The sequence below is a fragment of the Dipodomys ordii genome, unplaced genomic scaffold (assembly GCF_000151885.1).
Source record: "Dipodomys ordii isolate 6190 unplaced genomic scaffold, Dord_2.0 Scaffold19, whole genome shotgun sequence".
NCBI classification, from domain to species: Eukaryota; Metazoa; Chordata; class Mammalia; order Rodentia; family Heteromyidae; genus Dipodomys; species Dipodomys ordii.
Window position 1 is genome coordinate 8,406,145 of NW_012267235.1, and position 12,697 is coordinate 8,418,841.

General features: G+C 43.7%; 1 protein-coding gene across 1 annotated transcript in view; it reads left to right on the top strand.

The window, feature by feature from the left end:
* Positions 1-11,792, top strand: part of Myocd (myocardin) — a 60,665-nt gene extending 48,873 nt beyond the window's left edge. Inside the window, exons 10-14 of the mRNA XM_013013108.1 lie at positions 355-1,284; positions 4,205-4,279; positions 5,489-5,617; positions 8,861-8,918; positions 11,221-11,792. Coding sequence (XP_012868562.1) covers positions 355-1,284; positions 4,205-4,279; positions 5,489-5,617; positions 8,861-8,918; positions 11,221-11,792 — 1,764 coding nt within the window. The remainder of the gene's footprint in view (positions 1-354; positions 1,285-4,204; positions 4,280-5,488; positions 5,618-8,860; positions 8,919-11,220) is intronic.
* Positions 11,793-12,697: the final 905 nt, after the last annotated feature.

The window sequence follows — 12,697 nt, forward strand, 5'->3', positions numbered from 1 at the left end:
AAGGAAGGAAGGAAGGAAGGAAGGAAGAAAGGAAGGAAGGAAGGAAGGAAGGAAGGAAGGAAGGAAGGAAGGAGGAAGGAAGGAGGAAGGAAGAATGAAGGAAGGAAGGAGGGAAGGAGGGAAGGAAGAAGGGAAGGAAGGAGGGAAGGAAGGAAGGCAGGCAGGCAGGCAGGCAGAAAGGAAGGAAGGAAGAAAGAAAGATGGATGAGCAAGGAAATTGCAAAGAAGTATTTGATAAAAAGGCAAGTGAGTACTGCAAAAATTCCATGCGTGATCCTTTAAAGCTAACCTTAAATACATTTTAAAAATACCTGTCATTACCAACAGTAATAATGTTCTGCTTTCATTCATTAGGTTTCTGAATTAAGACAACAGCTTCGAATCCGAGGCTTGCCCGTGTCAGGCACCAAGACGGCTCTGATGGACCGGCTCCGACCCTTCCAAGACTGCTCTGGAAACCCTATGCCCAACTTTGGGGACATAACCACGGTCACTTTTCCTGTTACGCCCAATGCCCTGCCCAATTACCAGTCTCCCCCTTCCACCAGTGCCTTATCCAATGGTTTCTACCACTTCGGCAGCACCAGCTCCAGCCCACCCATCTCCCCGGCCTCATCCGACCTGTCGGTGGCCGGATCCCTGCCAGACACCTTCCATGATGCGTCTCCATCCTTCGGCCTGCACCCGTCCCCGGTGCACGTGTGCACGGAGGAAAGTCTCCTGAGCAGCTTGAACGGGGGCTCGGCTCCCTCCGAGCTGGATGGGCTGGACTCAGAGAAGGACAAGATGCTGGTGGAGAAGCAGAAGGTGATCAACGAACTCACCTGGAAGCTGCAGCAGGAGCAGAGGCAGGTGGAGGAGCTGCGGATGCAGCTCCAGAAGCAGAAGGGCCACCACTGCGCAGATGACAAGGCGTTGCCTTTCTTGGCGGTCCCCATCAAGCAGGAGGACGCCGTCTCCAGCTGCCCCTTTGCAGTCCAGCAAATACCCAAGGGGCAGGGCAGCGGCGCTGAGGGCCAAGCGCAGGCTGTTGGGGACGCTGCTCCGCTCCTGCCCCTGGGGAAGGCGCACGGTGGAGAGTCCTCAAGCCAAAGCAACGTACTGTCCTCCACATTTCTCAGCCCACAGTGCTCTCCTCAGCATTCACCCCTGGGGGCCGTGAAGAGCCCACAGCATATCAGCTTGCCCCCGTCACCCAACAACCAGTACTTCCTACCTGGGGCGCAGGGGGAAGGACACAGGGTCTCTTCCCCTGTGTGCAGCAGCCAGGTGTGCCCCGCACAGGTAAGAACACCTTGCACCATTCCCCAGGGAAGTAGGAGATGGATGCTGATGCTGGAATGTGGGAGAGGAAGGGTCCCACACATACAATGCAATCCACAAGCTTTCCCAGGGATATCCAATTCCGTTGTGCCTTAAGTCAAGGGCTCACTAACTTCAAAGGCCAGAGGGTAAATATTTGGAGCTTTGCAGCTCATACCATCTGTGGCACAACTATCCATCTTTGGTGTATTGGGATTAGAACTCAGGGTTTCATGCTTGCTAAGCTGGAGCTCTACAACTTGAGTCACACACACAGAGATCTTTTTAAAAATATAATTTTATTGGTGATATGAAGGGGGTTACCATGTCATCAGTCAGGTAATGAGTACATTTCTTTTTTTGGACAAATGTCAGCCTTTTCTTTTTTTCCCCCAGTTCATTTTTCACATAGTGTCCACTGAACAAGATGACTGCATTTGTTTACCCTTCTTCCCCTTCTGTGCTTTCCCTTTGCCTTCCTTTGAAACAAAAGGAAAATCCAGAAGCAAAAACAAACACTACCACAACCCCCAAAACAATGACAACCATGTTCCTTTCCTGGAATTCATTTTTATAGTGTTTTGAATGTTCAGAGAAGTTACATCTTTGGGTTCCTCCCCTAAGGGTATCCTCCTTTAGTCTGTTTGTGTGTGGATACCTAGAGTCCTGTGTAATTTATCCTGTCCGGTTATATTTTAGTTCTAGTTTCCACATATGAGAGAAAACATTGTCTCTGAATTTGGCTTATCTCTTTTTTTAGCATGATTTGTTCTGAGTCCGTCCATATCCCTATAAATGACACAATCTTATTCTTCCTACTGGATGAGTAAATTCCATTGTGTAAAGGTACCGCATCTTATTGATCCACTCATCTGTTGGAGGGCTTCTGGGCTGTTTCCATAACTTGGCTATTGTGAATAGTATGGCAATGAACATGGATGACACACAGCCCTTTTGAGACAGGTCTCTTTCTTTGTTGGTACAAGTGATACTCCTATTTGTGCTTCTCACTGTAGTTGAGATGACAGGCTATTGTTTGGGATGAGAGAGAGAGTCTCATAAACTGTTTTTGCTTGGGCTGACCTTGAATTACAACCTTCTTGAGGTCTGCCTTCTGAGTGGCTAAGATTATAGAGGTGTGCCCAGCTCAGCTTTACTCTTGCATCATGTGGGAAGCCATACACATTGCATAAATAAATGCATAGGATTCAAAAAAAATAGTCAGTGAGCAAAGTTTAGCTATTTCTCAGAAATCTTTAGTGACAATCTTTATCTCAGCTCAAATCCTCTTTCTAGAGACCCAAAAAGAAGCCCATGCACAGCGCTGCATACCTGTAATCCCAGCTACTCAGGAGGTAGAGCAGGAAGATTATGAGTTAGAGTCTTGACACAGGGAGTGATTACACTTTATCTATAATAATAATAATAATAACCTAGAGGATTGAAGGACGTGAATAAAACACAATGAAACCCACCAAACACTTCAAAAAGGGGAAAAGGATGGAGAGTAGCGATCAAAAGATGATAGGAGTGGGTGAATTTTCTCCAAGTGCCCCGTGCATATGTGTGGAACTATCATAGTGAGCCTCCAGCAAACTTCAAAAGCACACTACAAAATAATTCCAAATTGTAAAGGAATAAACAGCCCACATTGATTGTATCATGAGGCATGTGTGTACTTACTCTCATGCATTAAGACCTCCAACTTATTATTTTTTATTCACCTTTGAGAAAAATGAAGCTCAGGGCATGAAGCTAAAGACATCCAACCTCACACAAATTTATGATTAGTTTGTTCTAAAGTTCATGCCATTGCCAGATTGAATATTACTACTCTGAGTCTGGGATGAGGCTAACGGTAATGAGGAGGAATTCATACAAATCTACCTGAGTAACCCATTCAGATGAATGGCTTCCACTTCTGACAGGGGCATGCTGGAAGGGTCAAAGTGGCTTGTCAGCATTGCTAATACGCATCCATCACATATCGTGTATCCTAGGCAACAAAGGTAGAAATGGCTCTTGAGATATAACTCCTTAAGGTAAAATTGGCCATAATTTTCCATTTTGATAGCATTGGTGCTATGAAGAATCACGAGCATTTGTTTAGCGACTCATGGTGCAGGACAATCGCCATTTATAGTTATTAGCAATGCCGTAATGAAAAGAAAAACAATATAAATGACATGACTGACTTGGTTACAGCATTAAATTATGCTGTACAAAGTATGTGTAGAAGAAGCGCGTGTAGAATGGTCATAAAGTGCTGGGAAAGTTCAGGAAGGTTTCCTAGAGGGCTTGAATTTTTCTAGAAGAGTAACACTAAAAAAGGAGGCTACTAGAACACGGTGATCAGCAATGACTTGCCTTTGTCCAAGAGGGACAATGCACAGGTCACGTTCACAGCAGGAATACCGGCAACCACAAAGGTAAAAGTAAATAGCCCCATACTGTACAGTCTTGAACGCATATACCAGTATGACATAGAGCCCCTGCACTCAGTATTTGTGAGCAGTAGGCTCATGCAAAGTTAGGTTTGGGGAGTTCCATCTAGCAAGTCCATCTGCTCATAGAATTTAAGGAATTTTGTAAAGATAAAACACTAGGGAACAGAGAACAGAGACTAGAAACTAAGCTGTGTGCCGTTGGCTCACGCCTGTAATCCTAGCTATTCTGAAGGCTGAGATCTGAGGATCAAAGTTCCAGGCAGGAAAGTCCGAGAAACCACTCAAATGCCAGAAGTGGAGGGTGTCGTGCAGGTGGCAGAGAGCTATCACTGAGCCAAAAAAAGACAAGTGAGGACATGAGGTTCTGAGTTCAAGCCCCAATATCAGCATAAAAGTGAAAGTCATACTCAAGTAGGCTGCTGGCCATTCAATTTGTCACTTCTTCCTTTCTGCAGAATTCAGGGGCACATGACAGCAGTCATGGTGCTGGGAACAACCCTTGTCCTAAAAGCCCAGGTGTACAGCCAAAGGTAAGGACCTGGAAAAAGTTCAAACTTGGGATCCACATTTCCTCATCCATCTCTCTCCATGTACTCTGTCCTCTAAAGTGAATAATGAGGTTCAGAGGTGGAGTATTCAATTTAAAGAGAGACAGGTCTAATCAAACCACCTTGAAATGACTATACAAATAAGGGTTAGGAGATATCCCAAGGAGTCATTTCCAAGATCATCCCAGAAATCATGATGGCTAACATGGCCGTGGTATATTTGCAAAACAATGCAGGCATCAATCCAGTTTCTGTGGAGCTCGGAATTGGACTAGAAGCTTGGGAAAGGAGCAGAGGGATACAGGAAATTGAAATCATAGTGCCAGGTCCCTGTAGAAAATGAACTGATGGAGCCATGCACATCACATTGATGATGGATGAGATCTAGGATATGAAGAGCCCAAAAGTTCCTAGGAGCAGAGGAGGGAGTAGAAAAACACCAACATAAGCAAGTCATAATAGAACAAAGACACATATTGCCAGGTACTAAGTCTCTCATGTTTGTATTCCTAGCTACCCATGAGGCTGAGATTTAAGAATCATAGTTCAAAGCTAGCCCAGGCAGGAAAGTCCATGAGCCCCTTATCTCTAACTAACCACCAAAAAGTTAAAAGTAGAGCTGTGGCTTAAGCAAAAAAAGCTAAAGGACAGAGCCTAGCTATGAGTGTAAATCTCAATAACTGAAAGAAAAAAAAAGCCACAAGATAGGCAGAGATCCAGACATACATCAGGCACTCCACAGAATATACAATAAGCAAATGATTCAGGAAGAGAGAACTCAGCAATGCCCTCTCTGACACTGAAAATAGCCCCAGTTTGGAATAAATTGATCTGAGGAAATGAAGTACTCTGGAAATCCTGGCTTGAGGAACTGATTTGCATTGGATTGGACTCTTCTTCTAGTTCCTTTTCTCAACCTGTCTTTTGTAAGTGCTCCTCAGGTGTTCTTCAGAGAAGGAAACAGATCTATGAGGATCCCAGGCTAAGATATCACCAGCAGTCAATCCACAGTGATACATGCCATTGTTAGTATATTAAAGTTGTTTGTTATTTTCTTATCTCTGGCTTTTATTACTATCATTTGATCTTCAATCATTTTTTTTCTAAATGTAGCCTTTGATTTCTAGAGAAGAAGCTGCATTACTTCTGACCCAAGAATTAAATGTCTTTCTCTATTTTGCCTACATGCAGATGGCTGGCTTACATTCTGCTGATAAGACAGGGCCGAAGTTCTCAATTCCATCCCCAACTTTTTCTAAGTCGAGTTCAGCAGTTCCAGACATAACCCAACCTCCATCCTATGAAGATGCAGTAAAGCAGGTAACCCCATTTATTCTTTGTAGAAGGATAGACAGAGTCCGTGGGTGTTGTTTTATCTTATTACAGCATGCAGTTTGTAAATTCTGATATTGAGTGTGTTGAGTGGCTCCCTAGCGGAATAAACAAAGTCTCTACACATACTGCACACAGACATAGACAAATGAAACTTAGGGTTCAACTTATGACTTTCCAACTTCATCATGGTACAATATGAAGCACAGGCAAAACTATTTATTACGAGCTGGGTGCTGGTGGTTTGTGCCTGTAATCCTAGCTTCTCAGAAGGCTGAGATATGAGGATCATGGTTCAAAGCCAGCCCAGGCCAGGAAGTTTCCAATTAAACACCAAAAAGCTGGAAGTGGAGTTGTAGCTCAAGTGGTTTAACACACTAGCCTTGAGCACAAAAGCTCAGGGGCAGTGCCCAGGCTCTGAGTTCAAGCCCCAAGACTGGCAGCACCCCCCCACACACAAAACCAACTGTGTTATGGACTGGGATCTTTTCCTGAGCTAACAGAATGTAGCGCAATGCGCTGGATGCTGGTCTAGAAGCCACAGCTCCCAGTAAACCACACAATTGAGAGGAAATAACTGTGCTTTATATGCATCAGAATTAAAGTGATGCATTGGGTAGGGGTGGTCAATGCATATCCAGTTTATAGTAGTCAGTTGATCCAAACATAATTCATTGTAAGCTGAGGAGCATCTGTGGAACTCAGGGCTGCAGGGAGAAGGGGCTGGGATAGCATCCAGGATGCCCGATCTTGGTGCCAGCTCTGCCACCTGTCATTACCATGGAGGTTGGGCATCTATTCAACTTCCCATCTATAAAATAAGGATGATAATCTAGCACCTACCACATTCATTTTTTGGGCACTTGGTAAAAACTCAAATATAAGAGAGTGGTTTTCAGGGCAATGCATTCTATGCTTCTTTCTAGCTTTAAATTAAGTGATCTTGACAAACTATTGCAAGTTATTGAATCTGGTTAAATTAATGCAGGAAGACTCATGCTAACCTCTACTTCCACTTGTATTTGAAAAGTAAGAAAACAAAAATGAACAATGTTACATAGTCAGCCTTCTATATCTGGATTCAACTAGCTGGAGAACTCACAGGGAAGAAAAGAAATTCTTGCAAGTTCCAAATAGCAAAACTTGAATTTGCCACCTGCCAATCACTGGGCTGAGTCCATGGGGATGAAGTGATGTGCACGCTGCATCCACTGTCCATGATTTATTCCGCACCTCTCGTATCTCTCTGCTGTGCTCAGTGACTAAATATTCTTTCCCTATGTCTGATCACATACTATGACAGGCCTAGGATGGGTTCCTCTGTATTGAAGATGCACAGACTTCTCTTATCATAATTCCCCATATAATGCAGTACAGCCATTCACGTAGGCTTTAAACTACATCAAGAAGTATAAGTGATCTAGAGATAATTTAAGGTACACAGGAGAATGTGGGAATGTTTATGAAAATAGTACTTTCTTTCATGCAGGATACTTGAGAGTCTGAAGATTTTCCAGTAAAGGATTTTACTAGAACCAATGTATTAACAATACTGAGGGATGATGGTATTTCAAATGATTTGAGCTTTGATTTAATATCAGATAACCCTGTGCTCAACCCAGGAAAGAATATCTAAATCCATTGCTGACCAGGTTTCCTTTGGTCTACAGAGTGTGTGAAGGATCAAAGGCATTGTGCAAAGAGGGATTTCTCATTTCTGAAAATTTAGGGGATCTGGCAATATGAGAAGCACTTTTCTGCCAAACAACAGTTCTTCTATATTTGACGCTACATAACTTCCAGGATGCTATAGGCTGTGGGAATTTTTGGACCAGCCATAACTCATTCTTTGGGCAGTTTTCCCATCTATTTTGATTACTGATACCCACTGATAGTGATTGGCTCTGGGAATTGAGGAGAGTGAAAGGGACCACTGCCTTTTCCTCACTTCCTCCCTCCTGGTATTTAAGATGCCTGCTGATTCTTCACAGCTTTGATAGAAAAGAAAAAAGGCCAGGAAAAATGGGCTTCCAGAAATGAGACTCTACTTAGCCATGTCTCATTGGCAGAGAGAAGGGGTAAATGCACAAGGGTCTACAGGTTTCTCAAGCTTTTTCTGAGAGGAACAGAAGAATTCTGAGCCAAGTTCCTGAACCACCTTCACAGCAACCTTCACAGCAACTCATTTCTGAGTGTGTGATAATTGAACTCAGGGTGGAAATCTCTCATATGGATGAACTAAAGTACATACCATATGCCAGGGCTCATTCTTCCTTCCTTTCCCCTTTTGTTGGAAAGGATTATTTCAGTTGTAAGGTAAAGCCTTCAGCCAATACCAAGTTCATAAGAGAAGTATACTCTGTAGCCAAAAGATGGAAACAGCATTCATCAGCAGATGAATGGATAAACAAAATATAGTAGATCACATGATAATAGTTGGTCTGTCCTTAGGAGGGATATTCTAACACATGCTACAACACAGATGAACCTTAAGGACCTGATGATCAGTGAAATAACTAGGAAAATAAAAGGAAAAGCACTATATGATTTCACTTATGTAAGGGGCTGAGAGTAGTCAAACTCATAGACAGAAAATTGATATGGTGAGCCAGCTGGGGTGGCTCCTGGCTAGAATGCAGGCTACATAGAAAGTGCACAGCAGAAGGGTCCTGGTTCAAGGCCACACATAGCAAAAAAATAGTCATAAGACTTTATCTCAACCAATAAAAAATTAGGCCTAATGACACACATCTGTCATCCCAGCTATGCAGGAAGTGTAAATAAAAAGAGTATGGTCTAGACTAGCCCAGGTGAAATGTAAAAGCCTGTTCAAAAACTAATGAAAGCAAGAAGGACTGGAATCAGGGCTTAAATTAGTAGAGCACCCGCCTAGCAAACATAAGATTTTAAGTTCTAAACCCTACTATCACCAAAAAGAGCTGAAAGTGTGAGTTGGGAAGTTATTGTTTAATGGGTACAGAATTTCTGTTTTGCAGCTGAAAAGTGCACTGGAGATGAATGGTGGTAATGACTGCTCAAAAAAGGTGGATGTAATTAATACCACAGAACAGTACACTTACAAATGATTAAGATGGTGAATTCATGCTATATACATCTTACTACAATTAAAAAAAACTTAAACCTAGTTCAACAACATATTGATCCTACTGATTTCTGCCAGAAGAAACCACCTTCTAACCTCTCTGCTTTCCATTGATTAATTTACACCAGCAAATGACTCGGAGCCAGCAGATGGATGAACTTCTGGATGTCCTTATTGAAAGTGGAGGTAAGACTGCCTTGTGTTCCACCTACTAGCATCCACTGCACCTTTGCATTCTGGGATGTGATGTGTTAGGATCAAAGTGATACACACTGAGTCAATAGTACCAAGTGTTGTGCAGGTCGAGTCATTTCCTCTGAGTTTCAGGTGCAGCACTGGCTGATTCCTTGCTGCCTCCATCCTGGCAACACTTTTCACCCATCATCAAAATAGTTTTCATTTCTTCCACCTTTCTCTTCGTAAACCGTGTCTTTCTCCCATTCCAAATTAACTGTCCCTATCTCCTTAACTGTAAGATGAAATCCAACAGATACTGAAAATATTGTGTTACTTACTCAAACTGAAACTCAGCTGGATGGTCCATTCATGGTTAAGCATCATTCAACTTACCAATAAAAAAGCAATTATCTTGTGTTCCTTGCTTTCTTTTAACTTATTCATTTACTTATTTTAAAGAATTATAGAGTATGTACCTAGAATCTGAAAACACAGAAATGAATGAAAGGATCTAAAGTGAATATGTGTAGGTAGCAAGAAGGAGATAGAGATAGACATAGGGAGAGAGATAGACAGAGAAAGAGACAGAGAGAGACAGAGACACAGAGAGAAACAGAGACAGAAAGAGAAAGAGAGAGCGAGGGAGAGTACACACACAGGGCTGAACAATAGGTATCAACATTTGAAGTCAGAGAAGGATTGACCAGGCATCATGCTAGATTCAAGACTTCACCAGAAAACTGCCGACCTCTACGGGAGATACAGTCTAGTATGGGTCACGAATAATAAACTGAATAGGTACTTCCTATTGTAACAAGAAAGAAGAGCTGCATATATGTTTTCTGATGGGAATATGAAAGCCCACACCAGATGCCCCTCTTTAAGACAGAGTATGTAGCACAGACAGGGAAGAGTTAGGAGAGACTGGGAGACTCCAGGACAAAAGAATAGTTATGAGTTCATCATGAATGAACTGAGTTTTCTAGAGAAATGCAATTAAGATGGTTGCTCACTTTCCAATGCCAATGATGGGCATGAATTTAAAGCGAAACCCATCATCTCAGTTGTGTAAAAAAAAAATTACCATTTAACTCAGGGCAGGCACACAGGAGAAGCAGATGGTAAGGTTTTTCCAGGAATTTTGCTAAGCTAGTACAGAGAAAAGATAGAAGAACAACAGAGCACAGCATATTTGCAAGAGAATAACTCTATTGGTGGATCAAAGAACATGGGCTAGCCAAGGAAGGAGGTGGATGCATAAGTTGATGGGCAGATGTAAAATTGTGGAGTCAGTGGATTAGAGTGACTCCAAAGTGACTGCCAAATCATTTTCCTGAGTACTTGAGACCAGAGCAGGAGGGGTGAGAGAGGGGGGATCAAGAGTGGGAAATTTTGCTTGAAATGGAATCCCTTGGAGGGATTCAACGCCCATGAGATCCTACCGGGTCCCCTCTCCCCGATGGTGCAACAGAGCCATTACCTGAAGGGGAAATCCAGGAGCTGAAAGGCCAGTGCGGATCATAAGCGATTCTGAGGACGTCGAAGTCTCACAGAATGAGAAACTTTGAAGACATACAAATGCAGTGAATGAGGAAATGGGGTTTAAATGGATAAGAGAGTCTGATAGGAGGCTAGGCTTGGTATGGGAGGGAGGTGCTGCTTAAGTACCTCCGAGGACTACTAAGAAGGAAGGGAAGTAAGCCAAGTGCCAGGGTCTCATGCCTATAATCCTAGCTACTCAGGAAGCTGAGATCTGAGGATTGCAACTAAAAGCCAGCCCAGTTAGGAAAAGTCCAGGAGATTCTTTCCAATTAACCACCCAAAAGCTGAAAGCAGAGTTGTGGCTCTACTTTGTTTGCTTTGAAAAAAAACAAGCAAAAAACAAACAAACCCTAAGGGACAGGCCCTGAGTTCAAGCACACACACACACACACACACACACACACACACAAGGAGGGAGAGTAATAATCAAAATGGTGGATATGGGAGTGACACCTGTCCCTTTACTTGCTGACTCCCAAAGAGAAGATAATGGAGGGGATGGTAAAGGAGGAAAAGGAGTTTGTGGACAAGTACTTGATTATGATCAGAGTGCAAGTTCTGGAACACATGGTTTGTAGGGGGAGAGACCCAAGACACATGGCCACCCAGAGCAGCTTAGGGATGAGACTGAAATGAGCCTTGAGCAGGGAACTACGACCACCTGTTATGTCTGTCTATGTGCAATTCATTCGTTCCAGACTCCCACCGCGTGGCCGTGCTGGGTCAGCAGTGATTTAACTATTCACCTTGTGTTGTGTTTTACCCACAGAAATGCCAGCTGATGCCAGAGAGGATCATTTATGCCTTCAAAAAGTTCCAAAGATAGCCCAGTCCTCCCGCAGCCCCACTGCCGTCCTCCCTAAGCCTTCGGCCTCCTTCTCACAGTCTTCCTCTGGTGGGGGCCAGGTCTCCTTTGACCACTACACCGACAGTGAGGAGCACCTGGAGGTCTTGCTAAACTCCCACAGCCCTGTAGGAAAGGTGAGCGATGTCGCTCTGCTCAAAATTGGGAACGAGGAGCCTGCTTTTGAAGGGATCATGGATGGCTTCTCTGGGAAGTCTGCAGAAGAGTTGTTCAACGCCCATGAGATCCTGCCGGGTCCCCTCTCCCCGATGCACACCCAGTTTTCACCCTCGTCTATGGACAGCAATGGTCTGCAGCTGAGCTTCACAGAAGCTCCGTGGGAGACCATGGAGTGGCTGGACCTCACCCCACCCGGATCCACCCCAGGCTTCAGCTCCCTGGCCACCAGCGGCCCCAGCATCTTCAACATCGACTTCCTGGATGTTACAGATCTTAATTTGAATTCCCCCATGGATCTTCACTTACAGCAATGGTAGGACACAAGAAGGCGACCAACAGGGTCCCATAGGGGAAAGCCACAAGCCACAAATACTGATGTCATCCAACATAAAGAAAATTGAAAAGAAGCCAAGAAAACTTCTGTGACCATCCACAAATACCAACACACATCAATTTAAAAAGAAAATCAAACACAAAACAAAACAACTGTAGCCACGGTGTGATATTGACCAACATTCAGTATTATTTCAGCAATACATTCAAAAATGTGCTTTCTCTGGTTAAGGATGCCAAAAAACCAAGTTCTCGCTGCCTTTTTGAATATCAGTATTGTTTCTTTCTAGCCCATAGATTTATTCCCCCCCTCAGGCATTGTTAGGGTGTAAACTCAACAATGCAAGCTTTTGGCCTGAATTTACTAGACATACTGTGGAAAGAAAATGTAAGCCTTGGGGGGAGTACAGCAAAGCCAGTCTGTCAAAGTTTACAGAAGATACACCCATGGAAAGGTCACTTCCTATCCACTATCTATCTTTCCAAAGAACTGCCAGACCCAGCTTCAGTGAGGGAGACCTTGAGGTAGAGTAGTGGACAATCCATTCCCAGGAAAATAAAATCAACTCAATGTCCCCCTACCGCCCCGCTCCCCACACACACTGGACTGGTTCCAATCCATGATTTTATGATCACTGAGAGCAACTAACTAACTTGCACTAAGTCCCAAGAAGCCACCCAGAACTATTTTTTTCTTTTCTTCCAGGACCCCAAATTTTCCCAGAGTATCTTCTGTGCTAAATCTTTGTTTTTTTGGTTGGTCGTGGGGCTTAAACTCTGGGCCTGGGCGCTGTCCCTTAGCTCTTCAGCTCAAGACTAGTGCTCTACCACTTGAGTCACAGTGCCACTTCCGGTTTTCTAGTGGTTTATTGGAAATTAGAGTCTCATG